Below are 13,393 nucleotides of genomic sequence, written 5' to 3'. Positions count from 1 at the left end.
CAATGAATCCATTATTCTGCTATAAGTTAGATTAATGAATGAAAGCCACTCTAACCTGTATTTACCTGTAAATTTAGGAGGCACGATAACAAAAAAAAATGCATATTGAAACAACTCTAGCATAAATGCAAACGTTATTTCAACACTTGTATCTCTAGCATAAATACAAACGTTATTTCAACAATAAAAGTTGCTTTATCTAAAACCTTTTCATAATTAACTTAAATTGAAACAAAATTTATCTTTCACGTGACAAATATAGTTATACATGAATATTAAATGAGTGCATTATACACAGTTCAACTACAATATTCAGAATCAACTAAAGTGTTACATGAAGACAGAAATATCAATGGGGACAAATATCAATGTTTCTGTGTAGGGATCATTATAAAAGAACACAAAGAATCTAAAATCCATTAAAAAGCACAAATATTCATTGCAAGTGTCTTTTTCATTGCTGAGTGATAATAGCTAATCTTAAAAATAGCGACTGGAAAAAGAAATATTATGGACCAAAAATAACTCATTGAATATGCATATGTTATAGGAGTGAATATTAAAATAGTGTCAATATGTGGTATTCGTTCAATATTCAAGGTTTTGTAAAACACATTACCATGTGAAGACTAAATCAAAGCCCTGAAAGGACTAATAGCCTGTGCTTATTGAGTGATATTTCAGGGTTAAGGTTAGGGCTAACTTCGACTTTCCTAGAATATGGCGCCATTTTATGCTGTTAACCAATAAAAACGCCGTCCTTCCATGCTGTTAACCAATCAAAGCGCACATAATTTTATTTATGCGTGTTACATTACGAGTAGAATTTTAGGTATGCGCGAGAGTGGGTTCATGTAGAAAAACTGATACAAAAAACAGTGAGCGGAGAGATTCCGAATATTTCGAATGTGAATATAAAGTTTATAATTATTCCAGAAATCATTGTTGCTTGTTTTTGTTGTTTAAAACATTGTTACAATGTCTTCAGTTGCTCACACACTCACACAATACCAAGATTATAAAAAAATAATATGGGACTATTTTAACACGTCCAGAATATTTGTGTTGAAGCTTGAGAGTTGATTTAGAGCTATAGCCACTGGCTAAAAAGGCTGTTTTGGCAAGTTCTACTTTTACAAAGGTACATTTGTGACTTCCGAAAGAAGTATTAATATCTAATCATGCTAAATACGGATTTCAAGAATATATACCGTCATAAAAAATTCTACGAATTAAAATGACACCAGTCCTTTAGTTATAAAAATATTACTTTTAAAACAGAACTGCACGCTAGCTTTTGAAGCTATCGATTATTCAAATACTATAGTATTCGTATTGAAAACATGTAAATCTGTTTTAGAGCACGTATTATGATGTGTTTTGGTGGAGTTCTTAAATTAACAAATTCCTGTTTCACAGGCATATTGAAAGCGTTGTTGGTTCGAGCGTCACAAGAGGGATGCACAGGTTCTAACGTAAGTCGAAATTAAATGTTTTTCCTCCGTATACTGTACTTATCTAGCAACAGTTTTCTGTTGTTTAATCATTAAGATACTTTTATTGACGGAAATGATTTGATATCTAAAATAAGATAGGAATATTCATTGAACTTGAATAACATAAAAAGAATACAGTTTGAAGTAGACAAAATCATTAAGCAATAAAGATTACAGAGAATAATTTTAATGTAGTCATGCAAGTGAGCATGGCAAAAATAAACAGAATATCACCTGAGGCAAAAAAAAAGCTGTCAAACTCACCGGTATGTGCTATATGTTATGTTCTAAAGAAAATTAACTTTTATAGCAAGCATAAAACCTTTTTGCACTGAAATAACACAATTGTATTTGCTAAAGGTATTACAATGAAAATAACCAGACGCTTGAATGGGTAACGCTGAAAATGTTAGGTTTAGTCACATATTATGTGACATTCAGTATTGTGCTTCGTTTATATTTAGATTTATTGAGTCTCCACCGGTAAACCATATGGACTTCTCCTCTGTAAGACTGTTAGTGTGTTAGTTATGTAAGTCGAAGCAAGATACAGAAGACGCTTCAGTGGTTCGTTAGCGTGTCAGGTGTAATCGACTTACATAACTAATACACTAACAGTCTTATAGAGGAGAAGTCCATATGGTTTACCGGTGGTCATCTAAATTTCAAAGCTGTATCTTAAAAAAACAAGAAAGTAGGTCAGTAGGTCACATTCATGGTCACTGAAAGTCAGTTTTAAGATCGCTGTGCAAAACTGTACATGTCATCCAAATTTCAAAGCTGTATCTTAAAAAACAAGAAAGTAGGTCAGTAGGTCACATTCATGGTCACTGAAAGTCAGTTTTAAGATCGCTGTGCAAAACTGTACATGTCATCCAAATTTCAAGGCTGTATCTTAAAAAACAAGAAAGTAGGTCAGTAGGTCACATTCATAGTCACTGAAAGTGAGTTTTAAGATCGGTGTGCAAAACTGTACATGTCAACTAAATTTCAAGGCTGTATCTTAAAAACAAGAAAGTAGGTCAGTAGGTCACATTCATGGTCACTGAAAGTCAGTTTTAAGATCGGTGTGCTAAACTGTACATGTGATCATGTGATCCAAATTTCAAGGCCAGTAGGTCACATTCATAGTCACTGAAAGTGAGTTTTAAGATCGGTGTGCAAAACTGTACATGCGATTCAAATTTCAAGGCTGTATCATAAAAAACAAGAAAGAAGGTCAGTAGGTCACAGTCGGGTGACCCCTAATCACTTGGTGTCATCAGGTATTTATAATTAAACAGTCTAGGAAATATGATCTGATAATTTTTGAAGTATTTTTTTCTCATATAACAAGTGACCCCTAGGGCGAGGCCTCTTTTTACCCCAGGGGTATAATTCGAAAAATCTTGTTAGGGATCATCTAGGCAATGATACGTACAAAATATCAAAGGCCTAGGCCTTGAACTTTGAAACAAGATGATTTTTAAAGTTTTTTCCTATATAAGTCTATGTAAACCTTGGGAACCCCTGGGCGGGGCCGCTTTTCAACTCAGGGGCATAATTTGAATAATCTTGGTAGAGGACCACTAGGCAATTCAACATACCAAATATCAAATTCCTAGGCCTTGCAGTTTCAGACAAGAATATTTTTAAAGTTTTTTTCCTATATAAGTCTATGTAAAACTAGGGACCCCCGGGGCAGGGCCTTTTTTCACCCCAGGGTAATAATTTGAACAATCTTGGTAGTGGACCACAAAACAACGCTACATACCAAATATTCAAAGGCCTAGGCCCTGCAGTTTCAGACAAGACTATTTTAAAAGTTTTTTTCCTATATAAGTCTATATAAAACTAGGGACCCCCGGGGCAGAGCCTTTTTTCACCCCAGGGTAATAATTTGGACAAGCTTGATAGAGGACCATGAAACAACGTTTTGCTTGCAACAAACTATCAAGCAGTAACTCAGGAACAACTAAATGTATTAAGTTGAAACTTCTCACAATGCTTTCCAATCATCAAACCTATTGAAGGTAGATAGCTCTTGTTCGAAATTAATAAAAATTATGACCCTTGTTAAAGTTTAGTGTACTTCTAAATATCAAGCCGAATCACAATAACGACTGAAACCTTTCACAAGACATCCTTTTCTTTATGTAAAAAAATCAAATTATGGCTCTTTTTGGAGTCGTGTTTTCCATTATCTTTCATGGACAGATCTATTCAATGCTATTGTTTTGCTTGGTTGCAATCTATGCCCCCAAAGGGTCTCCTTATAGATAGTTGAAGTTTTGCTAACAAATAATTATTGCCATAATTAAATGTCAATTTGTAATAAATTGTTATACAGTAATCCAGTTTCATAAGTCCTGGACATGCTGTTGTTCTTTTTCCTGATCATTTGGCATCCTTCAGTTTTACTATAATAAAATTCCAGAAAATTAGCCTGATATAATTAAGTCTGTGCAAGGGACGGGGTCATAAGGCTATTGCACATTTCATTACCTGTCTTGTACAGACTCAGTAAAAACATGCCTGTCATTAAGTTGCTTGGTTGCCATAAATACTTCGAAAGAATCTTTCCCAGATTTTATTACCAAAGTATGACTCTTGTTCAGTGTAGAAATCAAGGCAAGCTCCTGTTGTTTCAGGTTACCTACCCGAATAACAATTTAAAATGTTACAAAAGAAAATGCATTGTTTGCACATTTTTAGAATTTTAGTTAAATAAAAGTTATGTTTCAGCTAAATAAAAGTTTTACGAAGAAGGCACAGGCAATGTTTGCAACATTCCTTAAAATGAAAGTTTTTTTTTACGAACGCTTGAATATCTTTACATTTATAGTACCACATTTTTCATAAGTTTTAGATTATGCTAAAACCGGATTATTTTACAATTGTTTGTGAAACGCCCTCAAATCCTTTATTTCATCTTTCCGTGATTTCAACATTTTTGGTTTATAGGACATCTTACGCTCTAAAGTTTGACTACATTATATACAACTATATTTGTCCATGTTTTTATATCAGAAATCAAACATTCATTCGGCTAATTAATATATTAAGCAAGTCAATATTCTATTTTCAACTTTATTTATAAAAAATAAACTTTATCAGTTAAATCGTAATTACTTCCATTTTTCCACATTATAAAACATCAACTTGAAAATACAATATCCCAGTGGGCATTCGACGTCGGATACGGACGCCGATTCGACGTTGTGTTTTGGTTGAAAATGTAAGTTTTTTAGACGTCGAAACCCCGACGTCGAAACAACGTCGACACCCGACGTCGATTCAACGTCGACACCCGACGTCGATTCAACGTCGGGTTTCCAACGTGTAAACAACCTATTTTTCATAATGATTTTCTTCTAGAAGCTATAATTAAGCGTCGATATCGAAGTTTTCTAAATCAGGACTTTTATGTGAAACTTCCTTTGATTCCAGTTTCTCTAGTGATAACTTTGTTGGATTTAGAAAGTATAATTGTTGACTCGTTTCTCGTTGTTTACAACCGGAAATGAATATAGCACGTGGGTTTTTGGCGCGTTAAGTAAAAAAAGTTTTTTTTTTCATATTTTTAAAGTTTCTGTGATTCATTTAAGTTTAATTCATGATAAAAATGAGTTTAAAATATCTAATTTAAAAAAGATGAAAAAAAGTACAATGTTTACTTCAGAAAAATCGTCTCCTAGCGGTGACTCATACTTTATCAAGGGAGGTAAACTAGTGAATGCAGTTCCTGGAGAAATTGCGATGCATCTTTTATCCATTTCCGATTAATTTATTAATTAAGAAAATGACTAAATTTTATTGTAAAACATTAACCAGGTCCACTTGCAACAATTACAATTTCGACCAAAATTCAACGTCGATGCAACATCGAAACCTGACGTCTTACCGATGTCGCACTTTCGACGTCGGGAAGACGTTGTATTTTGGTTGTCGACGTCGCGACCTAATAACAACTTTTATTTTATGCTACCTAATGAAATACTGTATTCTATCAGTTAAATATATACATATTTCATCACTCACACTGTGAAAATATGAAATCTATATTTTCACACTGTGAGAGATATAGCTCCGCCCCCTCATTACATTGTGTATGAATTTTAAATTAGTTGCTTAAAACAGGATGAAAATTGTAGCCGCACTTTGTTCTTTATAGTATATTTCTCGATTCAAATTATTTTACTTAAAGAGAATTTCATACCGTTATGCAGCAAAAAATAAAACAAAATGGAACTTTATGTTGCATGCGTCTTTATAACGTCACAGCACGTCTGACGTCATGTCTGTTTACGCGCGTCTTTTTCTCGCGCTGAGATTAAAATAGTTGCAGAATGCACATCTCAACGTAATTGAGCATTTATAAAATAAAAAGAAAATTTTTTGTTTTTCGTGAATATAGAATATATCTGACCTCGAAGTGAGAAAATTTTCACATTTTCACTCGCGCTACGCGCTCGTGAAAATATTTGAAATTTTCTCACTTCTCAGTGAGATATATTCCATATTCACTCAAAACAAACAAATATCCTCTATAGAACCGACGTCGTTTCGACGTCGCATGCCCGCTGGGATGTTTTTTTTTTTTGTTCAGATGATTTTTTTATGTTTCATCTGAAGGCGTGTCCTTTAAAACTCTACCTTTTCAGTATTGTTGTTAATTATACTTCTTTGCAAAATCTGTTTAAATATGACTTGACGTCTTTTTGCTTATGAATCTGGTGTGTTTGCGAAAAGTGTTTGGCGAAATGCGTGGTTTTGTGTCAAAGCTGGTCAGTGTGAAGAACGGGAAAAACGTGAGACAGAAAATGGTAAAATAATTTCTCTATGCAGGGGGATGAAAAAAATAAAACATCAATTGTAAAATAAATGATAGAAAATTTAAATTTCAAACACATTATCGTAAAAATTTAAACTACGAAGGGCATAGTGGATAGATTTTTAATCAACGACATCCAATAAATCACGAAAAGCCGGGCGGCTGGAAGACAGTTTAACTGTCATCGCAAAAGTATTTTTAATCTGCGAGATTATGAACCGTCATAGATAGCGTTAGTTCAGGTAGGCATAAGGTAACGACTGCACGTCAAGACCGGTACATGACGTTAACGCATCTACGTTACAAGTTTAAAACGCTACAAGTACCGTTATTCAATACTGCACAAAGCTTTTTAAGCCATTAACTCAATAAAGACTAGGCGGCCCAACGAAGCTCAGACTATTAAAAATTGTAACCGTAACCATCGGCGGCTTTTAGCTCAATGTCAGATACATTGGACTCGTGCCGCTTTAATCTTGGTAGTGTACGTGTTTTCGCCGACAACGTGAACTGTTTGTTAATAATCGCTTTTTGGAACGGGATCGATTAGGTAGGTGCAGTGTTATGGTTTAAAGCGGGAAAATGGGGATCGAAAAGCAGATATGGCCGTCATGTGGGGTTGTCGGAGGTTAATGGCTAGAGAAAGTGTATACACCGATTCTTTTTATTTTATTTTATTCCCCTTATTTAACCATTTTAACGATATGTTTCTAATATTCAGGAAAGGACCGACTTCCGACGCTGTTATAACGCGTGCTACAATCCTATTGTAAAGTAAAACATGTTCTCAAAAATGGTCTTATAAGTGTTTATACATAAGTGCATTGAACTATGAAATAGAATTAATTTCAATATACTTAATTCCTTTGCAGACAGTGCAACCAAGAGAAACGCCTAAATACTTATAGATACATAACAATAGTATAAAAAAATGTAGTCGCAACTTGACCGCGATGGTTGACCTTCAGCTGATTATTCATATCGATTATTTCATTGTAGAAATAAAGGTTGATGAGGGTATCTATATATATCTGTATGGAATTAGTTTGTATACAGTGCAGTATCAAAGTATGTATACTTACATTTGATCAGTTAAAACTTTCCAATACACTAATTTATAATTACACAAATTTATATTTACAATATCTCATGCAGCTCGTGTTTTACGTACACTCCTTTTTAATAATAGGTTTTGCCTCATTATGTATTATAATACAAAGGTCAACCATCGGGGTCAAGTTGCGTCCACAATATCGCCTAACAGTTTGACCATTGACTATTGTAAATATTGGCTATTTTGCGATATATAGCGAGAGTAAATATACATTAAATATACATAAAAATTGAAATAAAAAATGTAATTAAGTATTTGACATGTTTAAGGCATTTAGCAAAATGTAGTGAAATAGAGGGTATCTTAAGATTTTTAGACTATATTGTTTTATTTCAAGCTTACAGTGTGCGATTCCTTGTAATTGTCGCTGAGGCTGTGGTGAAAACATTCAAAGAACATATACTTCGAACAATTGTCGAACATTTTCACAACACTATTGCGCTCGACCCACAGGACATATTCAACCTAACAATGAAACATTATCCATGTATGTATAGTTATATGTAGTTAGTTGTAATTGTTTCCATACCCGCTGCAGACATAATTATAAACAATAATTCTTGACAGATGCGACTAAGTCTTTCTTTCCTTTTTATACATCTGTTTTGAAAAAAAAAACGGACGTATTATGTTATGGCGCATGCGTTTGTCCGTCTGTCCGTCCGTCATATTCGTGTTGAGGTGTTGACTTTAAACTTGGCACATAGGTAGATGGTGATGAGACAATGTGCAGAGCACTTAAACCAGCTCTGTAGGGGTATATTGTTTTGCAGATGTCGGTCGGTCTGTCGGTCGGTCGGTATGTAGACCAATCCGTTTCAGGATGATAACTCAAGAACGCTTGGGCCTAGGATCATGAAAGTTGAAAGGAAGGTTGGTCTTGACCAGCAGATGACCCATATTGATTTTGAGGTCAGTACGTCAAAGGTCAATGTCACAGTGATCTTGAACAGTTAAACGGTTTCCGGATGATAACTCAAGAATGCTTGGGACTAGGATCATGAAAGTTGATAGGGAGGTTGGTCATGATCCGCAGATAATCCCTATTGATTTTGAGGTCAGAATATCAAAGGTCAAGGTCACAGTGACCCTGAACAGTTAAACGGTTTCCGGATGATAACCCAAGAACGCTTGGGCCTAGGATCATTAAAGTTGATAGTGAGGTTGTTCATGACCAGCAGATGACCTCTATTGATTTTTAGGTCAGTATGTCAAAGGTCAAGATCACAGTGACCCTGAACAGTTGAACGGTTTCCGGATGATAACTCAAGAATGCTTGGACCTAGGATTGTGAAAGTTGATAGGATTATTGATCATGACCAGCAGATGACCCCTATTGATTTCGAGATCAGTAGGTCAAAGGTCAAGGTTACACTGACCAGGAACAGTAAAATGGTTTCCGGGCGATAACTCAAGAACGCTTGGGCCTAGGATTAGGAAAACTGATAGGGAGATTGGTCATGCCCAGCAGATGACCACTATTGATTTTAGGGTCATTAGGTCAAATTTAAGGTCACATTGGCCAGTAGCAGTTAAACGGTTTCTTGACGATAACTTGAGAACGCTTGGGCCAAGGGTCATGAAAGATGCTAGAGAGGTTCATCATGACCAGCAGATGACCCCTATTGATTTTGAGGTCAATAGGTCAAAGGTCCAAGGTTACATTGGCCTGGAACATTTAAACCATTTCCAGACAATTACTTGAGAATGAAACTTGATAGGGAGGTTGGTGATGACCAGTAGATAACCCCTATAGATTTTGAGGTCAGTATGCCGAAGGTCAAGGTCACATTGACCAGGAACAGTTAAATCCTTTCCAGACGATACCTTGAGAACGCTTGGGCCTAGGATCACGAAGTATATAATTTCTGTTCCTTGTGCAATTACTGAATGCATCAAATGGGGCATTTAGTGTTCGACGAGCTCTTGTTACTTTTTATTCATGCATGGACAATCAAATAAAATGGCACAAATATTTACCACAACAAGACGACGTGACGGGTTCATTTGCTTTAATCTTAGTAATTTGATTACACTGTACAAGACACCCGACACCCTATTGTTAATTTGTCCAGTTTACAATTGTTAGTTATAATAATAATATCAATCCGTAAGCTCAGTATACGCCTTCTACCCTCAAAGAGCCATTACAAGACACACTTTCGTGTCCTAACGTCCCTTAATGGGGGCATCCGTGTCCTTTGTATACATATCTGGTTCTATATTAATGTAGTTGAGTACTGTGATATTTTGAATGATAGGTTTGCAAAAATTGAAGTAAGTTCCCGTTTGTAACAAACAATGCGAACACTTTTAGATATTCATGTTCTACTAAAAATGCAGTTCTTTTTTTTGTAATAAATAGTGCGAGAACACAGTTTCAGCACATTGTGTATTATTATGCATTTTCTTTTTGTAGACACTGGCGTCAGCAGATTTCTTGTTTCGTTTGTTCTACAACCTAAAACAGAAAACATTGACCTTATTCTTCAACGAATAAACATTTATGTCGACGTGAAAACACCAATTGAAGTGTTTGGATTGCCCATGCATATGGAACCTAATTCTTTCAAGACGAGCATGACTGTATGGGATGGTAAGTGTTATTTTATGAGCCGTGCCATGAGAAAACCAAAATAATGGCTTTGCGACCAGCATGGATCCGGACCATCCTGCGCATCCGCGCTGTCTGGTCAGGATCCATGCCGTTCGCTTTCAAAGCCTATTGCAATTATAGAAACCGTTAGCGAACAGTATGGATCCTGACCAGACTACGCGGATGCGCAGGCTGGTCTGGTTCCATGCTGGTCGCAAAGCCATTATATTGGTTTTCTCATGGCGTGGCTCATATACACATCATAAAGCTAGTTTCTTCCTTTTAAAGATGTGTTCTGCTCATCTTTCACTGACTGTTTTTGTCGTTAGATTTTGATTTAATACTTATTAAATGACTTGCCGATCAATAGTCAAAACTATTTCCTTGGGACCGAATGGTAAGCCTTACAAGTTACTCAATACAGTTGACTTCTTTGCCCAGTAAACATGTACGTGTTGAATATAGACCGTTTAAGTTACACTGGTACCGGAAACGTCAATATTTTTCTATACACTGACGCCTGAATTTCGTATCGGGTGCGTAAAGTTATTCAGTGTATGTTGTTGCACTATTTTTTCTATTTAGTTCAGTATTGTCAATCCTATTCAGACTATTGAACATATATATGATATTTACATGATATTCATGTAGATGCGTATGTAATGAAAAGGTTATTATCTTTGCATCGAGAAATATGCGGAAGAATATTGCGCTCCTAAAGTCACGCAATTCGCGCAATATTTCCGCTGAAGAACTCGTGCATATTTCCCGATACAAAGCTAATAACCTAAAATTTAACGGCAGATATTATGCACCGGCGATATATATAAGAAGTCATATAATCCTAATCTTTACAAAATAATGTATTAATTCCAACAGTTTAAAACTGTAAGATTCTAATATAATTTTGAATTGTGTGATTTATTTCATTGACTCCTTTGATATTTTTATTTGTCCTGTTTCTCTTAGTCTGGGCACCACATTCAAAAAATTATTAGGGACCTCTGTGACTTCTGTGACCCATTAGTTTAGGTCGTCGACATAGAATCGCTCGTCTATCATATGAAAAAAGAACCCGAACAACTGATATAATTTAATTACATTGTATCCAATTGATATGACAAAAACTGAATTTTTTATATATCCTAGTAAAATATTGCATGAAGCTTCATTCAAACCTCCTGAGTTTCAGTTTATTTTTTATTTATACATAATTATGTCGCCTTTTCACATTGGTTTTAATAACGTATTTTGGAAATGCAGATCTATATGTTAAAATCGCCATATAAACATGGCTATTATCATAAACAGCTGTTTAAAACTGACATCTGAAGGGCACCGAACCCTTTATCTCACGAATTTTGAAGATGATAACACTTATACCGAATGCCAAATTTCAGTATAACAGACACACAAGAAAAAAAAAACGAAAATAAAAATATGTATTTGAATTTGTTTCAATGGTCATATGATTTCATGGTCACGTTGTACTTGTTTAATTGTATGATTAATATAACGTTATGGTTACGAGTTTGAGTTGCGTAATTATCTTTAGAATGTAACAATTAATTAATTTCTACACCTTCTTTATATATGTCCTGTTATTTGCAATCAGTCTGCAGAACACGTGTTTGTCTCATACATTGTAGGGATCAAAACAGTTGTACGCTTTGAACTAATGATGAAGTATGGGTCGTTGGAAGAGCGAGGCACATTAGAAGGCGAAAACCAAATTGCTGAATTTTTACATGAACAGTTTCAGATTTCTCTTCGAGATATATATGATATTACTTTCATGGAAACGGAACAGGGTGGGTAATTTATGTTATGATCATTTGTGCCAAAGCACACGAAGAAACATTCAGTTATAAAGTCATTTTGTGTACGTTTATACGGAACTGTGTCAGCTCATGCATAAGTGAAAGTAGTCCGGCAACATACAATACAAAATGTACTGTATGGATTTTTTTCTGCCTGTTCATATTTACTTGTGAATTACAAGCTGTGCTTTTGGCAGAATTTATATTGGTATATAATAAAAGGCAACATTGAACGTATTGCCTTGTATTTCACTATATCACATACATGTACGTCAAAGTTTAATGGATTTTTTTTTTGCGATAGAGAACTCGTCTTATACAGCCTATCTTCATTACAACAGGGAATACTGCTGTCGAGTTTTCGTTACCGCCAATAATGACAAAACAAAAACAGACATTGTTAACGAATATGGAGTTTTTCTTTGGCGGCTCGTGTGAGGATACATGCAAACTGCAGGGTAATACGGACACAGTGGATGAATGTAAATCCTGCGGTTATGTCAGCGTTTTCGGAACAAATGTATACACAGACCATCAGTCATTCCAGTCTAGAACAGAAACATGGACAGGTTTTATTACTTTTTCGTCACCTGCTAAAAACAGAATAGGTCCCTTGGTTGATTTTAGTTTTTTTTCTATAATATTGACATATCGTGTTTTATTTGTTTAAAGGAGTAAGAAGTCAGTACCACTAGTATGTATTACATTTAAATATGTAAGCGTGGTTCTACATGACAATCATTGTTAAAGTTTGGCTCATGTTTAATATATTGTTGAGTTTAGGCCACCTTGAATCCATGTGTATCATATGGCGACATTACAATGTACGCATAATATATAAGGTCTTCTTCTATTATCAAAAGCTAGTTAGTCACTATATGATCTAAAATTGTGTTGCTGTGTCAGACAAAAAGGAAACTGACTAGTACCTGTTGCCTCAACACAAATTTACGGTGTCTTTGTATTACATTTAGACGAAAATAACTATAAAATCAATGTGTAAAACTGAAATTTGTCCATACATTATTTTTTTCACACTACAGGAAACGAAAGGAGATTCGCCATGATGGAAATTGAAAGCGATGTGTGTCCGGATCACCAGGTTTTTTTATTATATATTATAATGGATATGTTGTAAGGTGTCATGTTTGGGAGTTTTAAATATACTCATTAAATTAATTAAAAGTTTAAAGGATCAAAACAATATTTATACATTTACAAGTATCGGAATTCTTTTTTAGGATTTACAATGATAAGAACATTCGTACATGTATAAAATAATCAAAACCCAGATGAATTAATTTTTAAAAAGTTTTTGTTCTTAGCCGTCTTACCATGTTTATCGTTTGCGTATAGGAAATTTGCACAAGCGGTCAGAGTGGATCCAAGTGCGTTGGAATTGGAAGATGCGAACCAAACTTTTACAAGATCAACATTCGTAAGTTAAAATTAATTTGTACATGCTTAATTGGACAGAGCCGTACTAAGCCGCATGTCCCATTATATATTTAATCGAAATAATTTAGTAAGTAACGGTATTAGTGTATGGCGGTT

The 13,393-nt window shown here is 34.9% G+C and overlaps 1 protein-coding gene across 1 annotated transcript; it reads left to right on the top strand.

The window, feature by feature from the left end:
• Window positions 1–9,796: 9,796 nt before the first annotated feature.
• LOC128549914 (uncharacterized) lies at window positions 9,797–13,351 on the top strand. The gene is made up of 5 exons (XM_053527691.1): window positions 9,797–10,019; window positions 11,669–11,830; window positions 12,181–12,408; window positions 12,883–12,941; window positions 13,196–13,351. Exons 1-5 carry the CDS (start codon window positions 9,824–9,826, stop codon window positions 13,349–13,351), a joined length of 801 nt encoding a protein of 266 aa, XP_053383666.1. The 5' UTR covers window positions 9,797–9,823.
• Window positions 13,352–13,393: the final 42 nt, after the last annotated feature.

This window comes from Mercenaria mercenaria, chromosome 17, assembly GCF_021730395.1.
Source record: "Mercenaria mercenaria strain notata chromosome 17, MADL_Memer_1, whole genome shotgun sequence".
Lineage (NCBI taxonomy): Eukaryota > Metazoa > Mollusca > Bivalvia > Venerida > Veneridae > Mercenaria > Mercenaria mercenaria.
Note: the sequence above shows the minus strand (reverse complement) of the source record. Positions and strands in the feature narration are given on the sequence as shown.